Source organism: Hemitrygon akajei, chromosome 11 (assembly GCF_048418815.1).
Source record: "Hemitrygon akajei chromosome 11, sHemAka1.3, whole genome shotgun sequence".
In the NCBI taxonomy this organism is placed as follows: domain Eukaryota; kingdom Metazoa; phylum Chordata; class Chondrichthyes; order Myliobatiformes; family Dasyatidae; genus Hemitrygon; species Hemitrygon akajei.
The window spans coordinates 74347210-74360260 of NC_133134.1; the positions used below are offsets into that span (position 1 = coordinate 74347210).

Consider the following 13051-nt stretch of genomic DNA (forward strand, 5'->3'; position numbering starts at 1 on the left):
CTTTTAAGGACTCTTCAACTCGTGTTCTCTATATTTTTTGCTCATTTATTATTATTTTGTTTTAGAACTGGCTGTTTTTTTTTTGTACATTGCTCATTTGTCCATTTTGCTTGTGGCTTTTCACTGATTCTTGTTTCTCTGTATTTACCGTGAATGCCTGCGAGAAATGAATCTGAGGATTGGTAATATATTGGTAAATACATCACCAATATATCTGGTGATGTATTTACTTTAACTTGGAGGTCAGTTTCCCCGAGTATCTTGGGGCTGCCTCTTTCAAGTCAGAAGTCACAAAGACTTTCGCTCGTCTGGACGCTGAGCCCGGAGGGTGTTGACTTGCGTGGAGCACAGAACGGGTGCGAGGCCTGGTTGTCGCTCTCTAAGCTGTGTTTGATGCCAAACACCGATATGCTCTCTGTCCATCGTGTGCACATTAACACTTTTGGGGGGGGGGGGGGGGGGAAGAATTAAAAAATTTTTAAACTAACCCTGGTGCAGCAGTTATCTTCTCAAGCTTTTTGTTACTTTATTAATTTAGCTACACAACTGGAACTTGACCTTTTGAGCCACACTGCCCAGTAACCCCCAACAACCCCTGACCTAAATTTGGGACAATTTACAATGACCAATTAACCTTCTTACGGGTACCGTGGGAGGAAACCCACACATCCCACGGTACACCTGTACCTGGCTGGAAGCCCAAAAAGAGGTTATTGGTCTAAATTCTTTCACAACAGAGGTCGCAATTCACAGACCCAGACAGTGGGACAAGGCCCTGTAGTTCTGGGTAGGGGTCAGGGTTCATAGTCTGAGTGGGGGTCAAAGTCCCATGTCAGGGCTGGGGCGTGAGGTCTGCTGAATGGTGAAAAGCCCGAAGAGCGTAGCGTGTATGTGCTGAGGCTGTTTACATTAGTGGGAGTGTCGAGCACTAGAGGGCACAGCATCAGATTAGGGCATCCCTTCAGAACAGATGAGGAATTTTCATTACTCAGAAGTTGGTGAATCTGTGGAATTCACTGCCACAGATAACTGGAGACCAAGTCAATGAGTGTATTTAAAGCAGGGGTTTATAGATCCCTGATTAGTCAGAACCAAACGGCCTAATTCTGTTCCTGTTAGTTTCCCATTGTAAAATACCTATGGTATAAGTGACCAGCAGGAGTTTGTGGCCACGTGAGAGCAAGTAGGTCACTGAGAAAATAGTTTCTTTCCCCAAGCAGTAAGGCTGATTAACACCTCCACCCACTAGCCCACCCCTCCAAACCCCCCCCCCACCACTATATTATCATTTCCTGTCGGTCATTTTATGCCTAGCGTAACTTTATGGACACACAATCAATCTATGTACAAAAGCTATCTTGTGTATTTATATTTAATGTGAATACCAATATTGACTGTCGTCCTAAATATTTAATGGTGTTTTGTGTTTTTATTTGTGCCGTATCAGACCCGGAGTAACAATAATTTTTTCTCCTTTACACTTGCGTGCATCAGACAATCTTGAGCAGTATTTGGGGTTTGTGTTGATGCAGCCCCTCCGACTTGTTGAAATGAATGGCCTACTATTAAACTTTCTGTTCCAGATGACTGACGTGTATGGCTGTGCCAGGTGCCCACTCCGCGAGCAGTACGAGCGCTCGCAAGTTTTGAAGTTCAGGTAAGCTGTCCCCTTTCCAACCTTCAGCAGCCGTGATGAGCACCAAGATGGCCAAAGCTCAGGGCCGCACAAATGTGATTGATTGTGGCATGATCTCAGACTTGTGCCAGGCAACTGCTTCAGGTCGGGCTTCAGTAAAAAGCTTTCCAGCTGGCAAGGCATCTGACGGATTGTGAGGACTGGTGAGGGGATCGTCAGGGCCACCCTCCCAGGATTGCTCCATACACAGGGCCCTTAGTGATCCCTCCTATCTGCACAACAATCTCTTTGAATTCTCCCCCCCACCCACCACCAGGCTGGAGGCACCGTAGCATTAGGGCAAAAACTTAGGATGTTGATGCACCATCAATAACTCTCGGAGATGGGAGGCGACTGATAGGCTTTTATTAGCAGCAAGAGACCACGACATCTTGGAGACAGAGGGAGGAGCAGTGCCTCCAACCGCCTTTATACAGGGGTCTGTGGGAGGAGGCACAGGAGCAGACAGCAGAGGGGCATGTCCAGACAGGTATATGTAGTTCACTACAGATGTGGAACAACTTCTTCCCCCAGGCCATAAGACTACTGAACTCACTGGTCCCCCGCAAATAAAGCTCTAGTGGTGTTGTACTGTTTACTTTTTAACTTGTGTTGTAAACGTGCCTTGTCGTTCCTGTAGCTTTGGTCATATTACCTTGTGAGTTATACGTACTGTGTTGTGTACCTTGGTCCTGCTTAAGGAACGATGTTTCGTTTGGCGATAGGGATGTGTACAATGGCTATGAAGTTGAAGCTGAACTCTGGGTGTGTCACCAAACCTGCGCGGGATGCTCTCAAGGAAACGCAGTGGGATGGGAGGGAGGTCCGAGGCTCGTTTTGCTGCTGTTCTTCTGGACGTTGTGGCCGTGACGTGTTAGCGCTGGAACGTGCAGTGACACTTGAGCGTCCTTGGGACGTGCTGGTTATTAACGCAAATGGTGAATTTCACTGTACGTTTTGACGTACATGTGATAAATCTGAATCAAATGGGAATATTTAATAGTAAATGGCCTCTGTACACAGCTGATGGTCAGTTCATAGAACACAGAACAGCGCAGGCCCTTCAGCCCACAATGTTGTGCTAACCTTTTAACCTACTGCACAGTCAGTCAATCCCTCCCACACAGCCCTCCACGCTTCTTTAATCCACGTGCCTATATGAGACTCTTACTATAAATGTCCCTAAAGTATCTGGATCTACCACTACCCCTAGCAATGATTTCCATACACCCTCCATTCTGTGGAAAAATAACTACCTCCAATACCCCCTTCTAATTCCCTTCAATCACCTTAAAATTATGCACTTTTATATTAGTCATGTTTGCCATGGGGAAAAGTCTCTCAGTTGCCTCTCATTCTCCTTTGTTCCAAGGAGAAAAGCCCTTGCTCACTCACCCTTTCCTCGTAATACACGCTGTCTAACCTCGGTGGCACCCTGGTAAATCTCCCCTGCATCCTGTCCAAAGCTTCCACACCCTTCCACAACCAGAACTGAACACTCAAGCCGAGAGTGATCTAACCAGTTCAGAGCTTCCACGTTACCTCTTGAGCTCTGACTAATGAAGACAACACACCATGTGCAGCCTGAACTACTCTGTCAACTGGCACAGCAACTTTGAGGCATCTATAGGCATGGTCTAACTTGTAAGGGCATCAGCTTGAAGATTGGCCTTGTGGTACAAGACACCCGGACTTGACCTCTCACAAACTATTTTGCTGTGTCACGTCCTGCAGCTCAGTAAAACGGGGCTCCAGCTTAAGGGTGGACGTGTAGGTAAAGTGTATAATACAAAGGGCCCTCAGTGTTTGTCTTTGAATGTCTAATGTGACTTTCTAGGAAGTTGTTCTCCTAGAATCCCAATAGAACTTCCGGCATTCTAATTTTGTCCGAGCCCCAGAAAGCAGAGGAGTTATTTCCTGATGGTGTCTTTATGATGTCTCATTTGTTTAGATGGTGAAAGGCTTCGTGGCTTTGATGCCACAATCCGATATCCTGCTGGAAAAATGAAAATGGAAGTTTCCTAGTGGGAAGTTTAAATTGTATTAACACACTGTGATACCAATGCACCAGGACACTGTCCGGATTAGAGAAAATGGAGGGGCTATGTGGGAGGGAAAGGTTTGATTGATCTTGGAGTGAGTTAAAAGGTCAGCACGACATTGAGGGGCGAATGGCCTGCACAGTTCTGTTCTACAACCTGGTGCTAAAACAACCTAGTCCTGAGTGCCCACAGGACAAAGGAGCTGGTTGTTGACCCAAGGAATTGGCGAGTGGGGGTGGGGGGGGTAGACCAGTGTCTAGAGAGGATTGCCCCCTCCAGTGCTGACCCCTTCAACAAAGACGCTGTGGAGCCCAGTTTGTGACGCCTGCTTGTACCACTGGACCGGGACCTCCACGGCCGAGAGTGGTTCTGCCCCCTCTGTAATGGCTTTTCCACTTTTTAACTCTCTGCACAGATCTTCTGTCGTTGACGGGGACGATGGACAACCAACCAACAGTGTAATCATCTCTGATCTTTTCAATAGACTGGGTTATTAGTGAAGTTACTAAGTTTGGATCTGCGGCAAAATAGTGATTGCTGTGCTTAAGAATCTAGTCCTTAAGAACTTCTGCTTGGGTTGTCCTCTGGGCAAAGCTTAGCAGGTACTTCCTGAAGAATGATTTTGGTGTTTTATAATGAATAATATTGTGTCTTTTCCATTAAAGCCAAGGGTCGGTTGTTGCTGATGTAAAATCTACCTTCAAGAAAAACAACAACATAAACAGCGGATTACTTGAGGAGAATTTTAAAAATGCACTGACCAATGGCACCATCAACTCTTTGAGGATTGAAGATATAAAAGGTAATTAATTTCCCCCCCCCCCCCCATTCTTGCCTCTTCTCACCTGCCTATCACCTTACTCTGGTGCCCCTCCTCCATCTCTTTCTCCCTTGCTCCACTCTCCCCTCCTATCAAATTTAATCTTCAGCCCTTTACCTCTTCCTCCTCTCACCTCCCAGCCTTTCTTCGCCCCCCCCCCCCCAAAACCTGGTTTCACCTATCACTTTCTAGCTAGTCCTCGTTCCCAACCCCTCTCGTTTATTTCCGCTGTTCTTTCCTGCCCGAGCAGGGACAATGTGTTTGCTGCCTCCCTGGCTGTTGTCCCGAGGTTGTGAGGTCGCTGTCTTTCCCTCGCACTCTCCCTCTCCTTACTCATTAGTGAAGTGAGTGGCTGGCTAAGGCACTGAGGTAATTTCCTGTAGAACCATGATGTTTATTTAGTTTTAAGATGAGTTTGTTTAATCTTTGTCGGCATCTAAACGCACAGTGAAACATGTCTTTTGCAGCGACAGCCGGCACAACCGAAGGAGGTAGTGGGGGCAGCCTGCAAGTGTCACTCTATATTCTGGCACTGACAGCAACTTTCACCCCTCGCTTTAAACACAGGCTGTCTGGTTTTAGTCTCTCCTGCCCCAGGAGAAAGGCAGCCCCTTTTAATATATCCCACTCCGAGGAAATATTCCAAGCCTGTCCAATCTCTCCTCGTACCTCAAACCCTCTGGTCCCGGTAACTTCCATGGGACACTTTGCTGTGTCCTCACTTGCTCCCTGGAGCAAGGCGGCCGGAACTGCGTGCAATACGCCAGCGTTATTTGTCACACGTAAACGCGCCCTTGGTGTGACTCCGCTCCCGGCACCAGCAAAGCATGCCCGCAGCTTCTTAACCCCGACTCGAGCACGCTCGGAATGCGGGAGGGATCCCCTGCGTTCGCGGAAAGACCGTACGAACTCCTTACGGACAGCGGCGGAAATTGACCCCTGGTCACTGGAGCTGTGAAGCATTAGACTAACCACTACACCGCCGTGCTTTTGGAGCGAGGGAGCGTGGAGGTGATTGGTAGATGATGCGATTGCAGTGCAATCACCATTTCCTTCCGTCCGGTCTGCTTCACGGAGCGTCAGGACACAGAGCAGCACAACACTGGGCCAAGCCCCCCAGCCCGTGATGTTCGGAACCAATTAATGACGCCCTAATCCCTCCTAGTCTGCACGTGGTCCGTGCTTCCAGAAGGCTAACGGTGTGGCCGAAGATGCCCGCCACCATGGGCTGCCCCTTTTCCATCTTCTCCCTTCAGGGTGAGTGTTTCGAGCCCCAACTCGAACAACTTCTTCCCCACACTTAGCAGAACCAGTCATCTCTCTCATATCCCCTTCCTGGCAGTGCTGCCACATTCTACACCCCCATCGTGCTGGGGTGGGGGCTGAGGCTCTCCGCTGGAACCAGTGTGGGGGGGGGGGGTTGATTGCTGCAGCTTGTGCGTGCGCGGGAGGTCGGCTCCGGGGGTCAAACGTTTTTCCTGTCACTCTGGGGGTTTTCTTCTGCTTGTGGATGTCCGCAGAGAGAGAGAGAGAGAGTTTCAGGCTGTATATCGTCTATGTTCTCCGATGTTAAACAGAGCCGTTGAGATCGGCATGGTAACAGGACCCTCTGGCCCAGTGCGCCTGCACTCCTCCCCAGTCACACCCACGTGACCAATTAACAGTCGCCCGTCGTCTTTGGAACCCGGAGGAAGGTCACACAGGCACAGGGAAGAATATGCTAACTTGTTACAGCCAGCAGCGGGAATTGAGCCCGGGTTGCTAACGCTGTAACATCATTAAGCTGACCCTAGGATACATGCCCCCTCCCCCCACAAATCTGTACTTGGCTCATAACTGTATTTATTGACTGAGTGTTTGCAGGCAAGGAATTTGATTGCACTCTGATCTACGTGACAATAAACTAACTTGAAGGGTACAGTAGGGTGGCAGGGTGTTGAAACATTTCTACCAAAGGTGAAGGGTGGGGCTCCTTCCCTCCGCTGGGCTGCAGGTCACCCTTGAGCAAGGGGTAGCCCCTGGTCATATGAGTCGCTGGTGCCCATCATAAATCCTGGTTATGTGACCACTGATGCCAGGCAGGCAATCTCTGAAGGTATTGATAATGGCTGGGGTCACCCGTCTTGTAAAGACTCTGCCCAGAGGAAGGCAATGGCAAACCATTCCTGTAGGTTTGCCAAGAACAGTCATGGTCATGGAAAGACCATGATCTCCCACATAATGATGCTGCTGATGAAGGAAACGATGGGGCTGTGGAAGGATTGATCCAGCAAGAAGCAGCTGGTTCACAGGCGTGTGGTGTAACATCCGGTACAGATGTTTTATTGTGTACAGTTCTGGTCACCAAATTATGGGAAAGATGTCAACAAACTAGAGAGAGTACAGAGAAGATTTACTAGAATGTTACCTGGATTTCAGCACCTAAGTTACAGGGAAAGGTTGAACAAGTTAGGTCTTTATTCTTTGGAGCGTAGAAGGTTGAGGGGGGACTTGATAGAGGTATTTAAAATTAGGGGGATAGATAGAGTTGACGCTTTTTCCATTGAGAGTAGGGGAGATTCAAACAAGAGGACATGATTTGAGAGTTAGGGGGCAAAAGTTTAAGGGTAACACGAGGGGGAATTTCTTTACTCAGAGAGTGGCAGCTGTTTGGAATGTGCTTCCAGTAGAAGTGGTAGAGGCAGGTTCGGTATTGTCATTTAAAGTAAAATTGGATGGGTGTATGGACAGGAAGGGAATGGAGGGTTATGGGCCAGTGGGACTAGGTGAGAGTAAGCGTTCGGCACGGGCTAGAAGGGCCGAGATGGCCTGTTTCCGTGCTGTAATTGCTATGTGTCTCAACTCTGTTACCCGGGCTCAGTTCTGAGCTCAGTACTGCCAGTACTTTATTCACATTCTTCCAGTGGCCATGAAACACAAGCATTCCAGCACAGCACAGGCCCTTCAGCCCACAGTCTTTTACTGACCTTTTAACCTACTCTAACATCAATCTAACCCTCTCCTTCCAATTGCCCTCCATATCATCCATGTGCCTATCTGAAAGACTCGAATGTCCCTAGTGTATCAGCCTCTATCACCCGCTACCGGCAGCACGCTCCATACACCCACCACTCTGCTAATAGTAAAAAGACCCTCTGACATTTACACCCCCCCAAACTTTCCTCCAACCCTCAAGTTGCCGTAATGTTACGCCCCTCAGATTAGCGATTTCTGCCCCGGAGAAGTGCCTCTGGCTGTCCACTCTATCTATGCCTCTTGTCGTCTTGTACACCTCTATCAAGTCGCCTCTCATCCTCCCTCGCTCCAAGGAGAAAATCCCTAGCTCACTCAACCTATCCTCACAGGGCATGCTCTCTAATCCAGGCAGCAATCTGTTAAATTTCCTCTGCACCCTCTCTAAAGCTTCCTATAATGAGGCAACCAGAGCTGAACACGGTATCCAAGAGAGGTCTAATCAGGGTTTTGCAGAGCTGCAGTATTATCTCACGTCTCTTGAATACATTCCTTGAGTCCCAATGTGAACCTTATGAACAATCTCATCAATTTGTGGGAACTATGGACCCCGTCCTCCCTTTGGTGGCTGCTGAGTGTCTTCTAATGAAGGGGCGCGTACTGTAGAGGGGGATAGTGATTTAATGCCAAGCACATGAAATTCTGAGGGAACTCAGCAGGTTAGGCAGCATCTATGGAGAGGACAAACAGTTTTGGGCCCTGTAATTTAATGAACGTGTTGCGGAATGATTGCAAGGAAATGCAAGGGGGAGGGTGATCGTTCAGAGTGAGTACAGACTCTGGGCCAAATGGGCTCTTTCTCCATCATGCGGGTGTTACCGGCTGCCTGTTTCAGTGTCAGTTCCGCTTGTGTTGTCCAGAGGAAAGGTGCATTCGGTAATTATTTTTAATTTTGTTGTTCAGTGACGGAGATCAGCCCCACAAGAGAGCCAACCGTAGAGCAGCCGCCCTTGGTGCCCGGATGGGGTATCGCTCTCCTGGTCCTCGTTTGCATTATCCTCTTCATCATCCTGCTTGCCCTCTTCTTCTTGGTAAGGTCATCGTCCTTTGGTAAGCGTCCGTGCTCTTTGCTTGGCCCTCCCCTCACCACAAAGTCACACAGCGTAACCGCCTGCCAAACAAATCTTTCCAAGGGCAACTGGTGAAACTATGTTAAATTCAGAGGTGACCAGAAGGTGATGTGTTTTTTTTTGTGAAGTATCAGTCCTGAAGGAAAAGCAGGAGATGTTGGAAGCTCTACAGTTCAGAAAGTTCATTCACAAAATGCTGGAGGAGCTCAGCAAGTCGGGCAGCATCTATGGAGAGGGGTTAAACAGTGTCTGCCCAAACAGCGATTGTTTATTCCTCTCCACAGACGCTGCCTGACCCACTGAGATTTATCTAGAGATGCATCACAGAGTCGGCCTTTTGATCAATGCAGCCCAACAACCCCGATTAACCCTGACCTAATCCTGGGACAGTTTACAACGACCAGTTAACGGGCCTGGTACGTCTTTGGGCTGTGGGAGGAAACTAGATCACTTGGGGGGGGGGGGGGGGGAACCCATGCATTTATGGCTCTGAAAGTGAAGCTGCTTAACAAGATAAGAGCCCATGGTATTCCAGGAAAGCTACTAGCGTGTTTAAAAAGCAAACACGAGGAAATCTGCAGATGCTGGAAATTCAAGCAACGCACACAAAATGCTGGTGGAACACAGCAGGGCCAGGCAGCATCTACAGGAAGAAGCACTGTCGATGTTTCGGGCTTCTCTAACTTCCGTTAATGCCCCTGCTCCCTTTCTTACCCCATCCCTGATTTATTTATTTCCCCCTCCCCTTTTTGTTCTCTCTCTGCCCTTCACTCTTTACCTGTTCTCCATCTCCCTGTGGTGCTCCCCTCTCCCTTTCTTTCTCCTGAGGCCTCCCGTCCCATGATCCTTTCCCTTCTCCAGCTCGGTATCACTTTTGCCAATCACCTTTCAAGTTCTTAGCTTCATCCCACCCCCTCCGGTCTTCTATCATTTCGCATTTCCCCCTCCCCCCACTACTTTCAAATCTCTTAGTATCTTTCCTTTCAGTTAGTCCTGACGAAGGGTCTCGGCCCGAAACATCGACAGTGCTTCTCCTTATAGATGCTGCCTGGCCTGCTGCGTTCCACCAGCATTTTGTGTGTGAAGGTACTAGCATGGGTGATTGGCTGGAGGTAGAGTGGGAATAAAGGGAGCCTCTTTGGGTTGGCTCCTGGTGACTGGTGGTCCACGGGGGTCTGTGTTGGGACTGAGACTGCTGCTTCTCGTGTCATTTTTTAAATTGCCACATGTACCTAGATACCCGGGTGACGGGGTGGAGATACCTCTCTACCAGAGGTGTAAAACTCTCCCTCCCTCTGCTAGTCTGCAGGTCACCCTTGGGCGAGGTGTAGCACTTGCTTAGCCACCCCACCCCTGATCAAGGCCCAATGAGGCCATGGGAGTAGGTGGTGGATGCTGGTGGCCGTATGAGCAGCTGGTGTACTAGTTAGCTGCCCATGACTAGTGGGTGATCCACGGGAGTTGCTGCTGGGGCCACTGCTTCTCCCATTCCACGTCAATGAGTTGGACAAATGAATTGATGGCTTTGTGACCAAGTTTGGGGACGGTATGAAGATGGGTGGAGGGGCAGGTAAAGGATTTGGACTGGCGAGGAGAGCGGGCAAAGAAGTGGTGGAAGTGTATGGTCGTGCACTTTGGTACGAGGAATAAAAGCACAGAGTAATTTCTAAATGAGGAGGAATTGAAAGCATCTGCAAAGGGACTTGTGCAGGATTCCCTCAGGGTTAATTTGCAGGTTCAGTCTGTGGTGAGGAAGGCAAATGCAATGTTGGCGTTCATTCATTTCGAGAGGGCTAGAACGCAAGAGCCAGGATGTAATGTTGAGGCTTTATAAGGCAGCAGTGAGTCCTCACTTGGAATGTTTTGGGGCCCCTTATCTAAGAAATGTTATGGTGATGTTGGAGAGGGTTCAGAACAACGATTCTGGGAATGAAAGGGTTATCGTATCTGGATTGATTGATGGCTCTGGATCTGTACTTGCTGGAATTGATAAGAATGAGGGGGGACCTCATTTAAACCCTATCTCCTAAGTTTTATTCAGTGGAGACTGGGATCGTTTGTCGTATCTGGGTCCACTTTCTCCCTCCAGAAATGCTGCCTGAACTACTAAGGCTTTCCGGCATTTCCTGTTTTACAGATCTCTACAAGCTTTTTGTTTGGTTTATTATATAAATTCCAAGCTTTAACAAAGTTTGAGGCTTCTGCCAAGTTACAACAATCCTGTAACTTTATCCTTCTTTAAAATTCTGGAATCTGAAACTGAAACGTGGATATTTGGTGACATAAGTCACACAATTGTCCTTTGAAATCCTGGAGCTGCGGTAATATCTGCATTTTTTTTAGATTGAGGGCACTCGGTCCTTGTTTATTGTCATTTAGAAATGCATGCATGCGTTAAGAAATGATACAATGTTCCTCCGGAGTGATATCACAAAAAAAAGGACAAACCAAAGACTCACACTGACAAAACCACATAATTACAGCATATAGTTACAGCAGTGCAAAGCAATACCATAATTTGATAAAAGCAGACCATAGGCACGGTTTACAAAAAAAGTCTCAAGTCCCGATCGACTCCAATAGTTCCCCGATATCAAGTAGCAAAAGGGAGAAACTCTCCCTGCCATAAACTTCCAGGCACCGACAAACTGATACCTTGGAAGCAGCCGATGACAACAGACTCTTAGTCCGTCTGAAAACTTCGAGCCTCCGACCAGCCCCTCTGATACAGTCTCCCGAGCGCCATCCTCTGCCGAGCGCCTTCGACCTCGTCCCGGCCGCTGAAACAAGCAAAGCCGAGGTCTCGGAGGCCTTCTCCTCCGGAGATTCCGGACCGCACAGTAGCAGCGGCAGTGAAGCGGGCATTTCAGATGTTCCTCCAGATGTTCCTCCACGCTCTCACGTCTGTCTCCATCAAATCAGGATTGTGCACCGATCCCTACTTAACAAGTAACAGATATCATTCTCCAGAGAGGCCGCGCGAGCTGTGTCACGCCACCATCTTCTCCTCCTCCACTGTTTGATTAAACAGTATCCCAATGTCAGACATGAGCACATGGGATTCTGCAGATGTTGGAAGTTTTGTACAACACACAAAATGCTGGCAGAACACAGCAGGTCGGGCAGCATCTACGGAGGAGAATAAATAGTTGCTGTTTTGGGATAAGACTTTTCATCAGGACTGGAAAGGAAAGGGCCTGAAGCCAGAATTAAAAAGGTAGGGGACAGGAAGGAGTACAAGGTGACAGGTGAGACCAGGTGAAGGGGAAGTGATGCAAGTGAAGAGAGGAGGTAAGAGGGGAACTAGAATGGGGAAAGAGAGGAGGAGGAAAGTGGGGAGTAATTACTGGAAATTGGAGAAATCTATGTTTGTGCTATCGGGTTGGAGCTTACCCGGAAGGATGTTGGTGTGTGGCCAAGTGGTTAAGGTGTTCGTCTAGTGATCTGAAGGTCGCTAGTTCGAGCCTTGGCTGAGGCTGCGTGTGTGTCCTTGAGCAAGGCACTTAACCACACATTGCTCTGCGACGACACCGGTGCCAAGCTGTACGGGTCCTAATGCCCTTCCTTTGGACAACATCAGTGGCGTGGAGAGGGGAGACCTGCAGCTTGGGCAACTGCCGGTCTTCCGTTTATTAAAAAAAAAACTTGCCCAGGCCTGCGCCCTGGAAACTTTCCAAGGTGCAAATCCATGGTCTATCGAGACTAACAGAGGCCTACACTACACACCCGGAAGGAACAGGTGTTGCTCTTCCAATGTGAGTTTGACCTCAAGGTGGAAGTTTCTCAACCTTGACCCACCACGTCAGGTTCTGTAGATGGTGGAAATCCAGAGCAACACACACAGTGCTGGAGGAACTCAGCAGCAATAAGCAATGAGGACCTTCATCGGCACTGAAGAGGAAAGGGGGGGAAGAAGCCGGAACATGGTGGGCTGAGGGGAAGGAGTGAAAACTGGCAGGTGACAGGCGAGGCCCTGTGAGGGGGGAATGTGGGTGTGTGGTGGGCTGGGGTTTGAAACCAATTCAGCAAGAACCAAAATGAGGAGAGGCTGAGCGAACTCGGGCTTTTCTCTTTGGAGCAAATGAAGATGGGAGTGTACAAGATAATGAGTGGCTTAGCCAGAGCTTTCCCCGGGATGGAAATGGCTGATACGGTGCATAACTGAAGTGTCTGGAGGGGGTGGGGTCGTCAGAGGTGGGTGCATGGAATGCCCTCTCTGGGCTGGTGGTAGAGACGGGTACATTAGGGAAGTTTAAGGGTTTTCTAGATAGGCCTGTGGCAGAATGAGAAGTGGAGGGGAGGGTTAGGTTGATCTTGGACTTAGGTTAAAGGGTCAGTACAATATTGTGGGCCAAAGCTCCTTAACTGTGCCGTTCTGTTGCATGTAATTCCACTGCGAGCTCTGTAATGGGGAAATTACCGTATTCACAAC

General features: G+C 48.7%; 1 protein-coding gene across 1 annotated transcript in view; it reads left to right on the forward strand.

The window, feature by feature from the left end:
* Nucleotides 1-13051, forward strand: part of LOC140735724 (uncharacterized) — a 69289-nt gene that overhangs the window by 28756 nt on the left and 27482 nt on the right. Inside the window, exons 3-5 of the mRNA XM_073061145.1 lie at nt 1584-1657; nt 4383-4519; nt 8453-8580. Coding sequence (XP_072917246.1) covers nt 1584-1657; nt 4383-4519; nt 8453-8580 — 339 coding nt within the window. The remainder of the gene's footprint in view (nt 1-1583; nt 1658-4382; nt 4520-8452; nt 8581-13051) is intronic.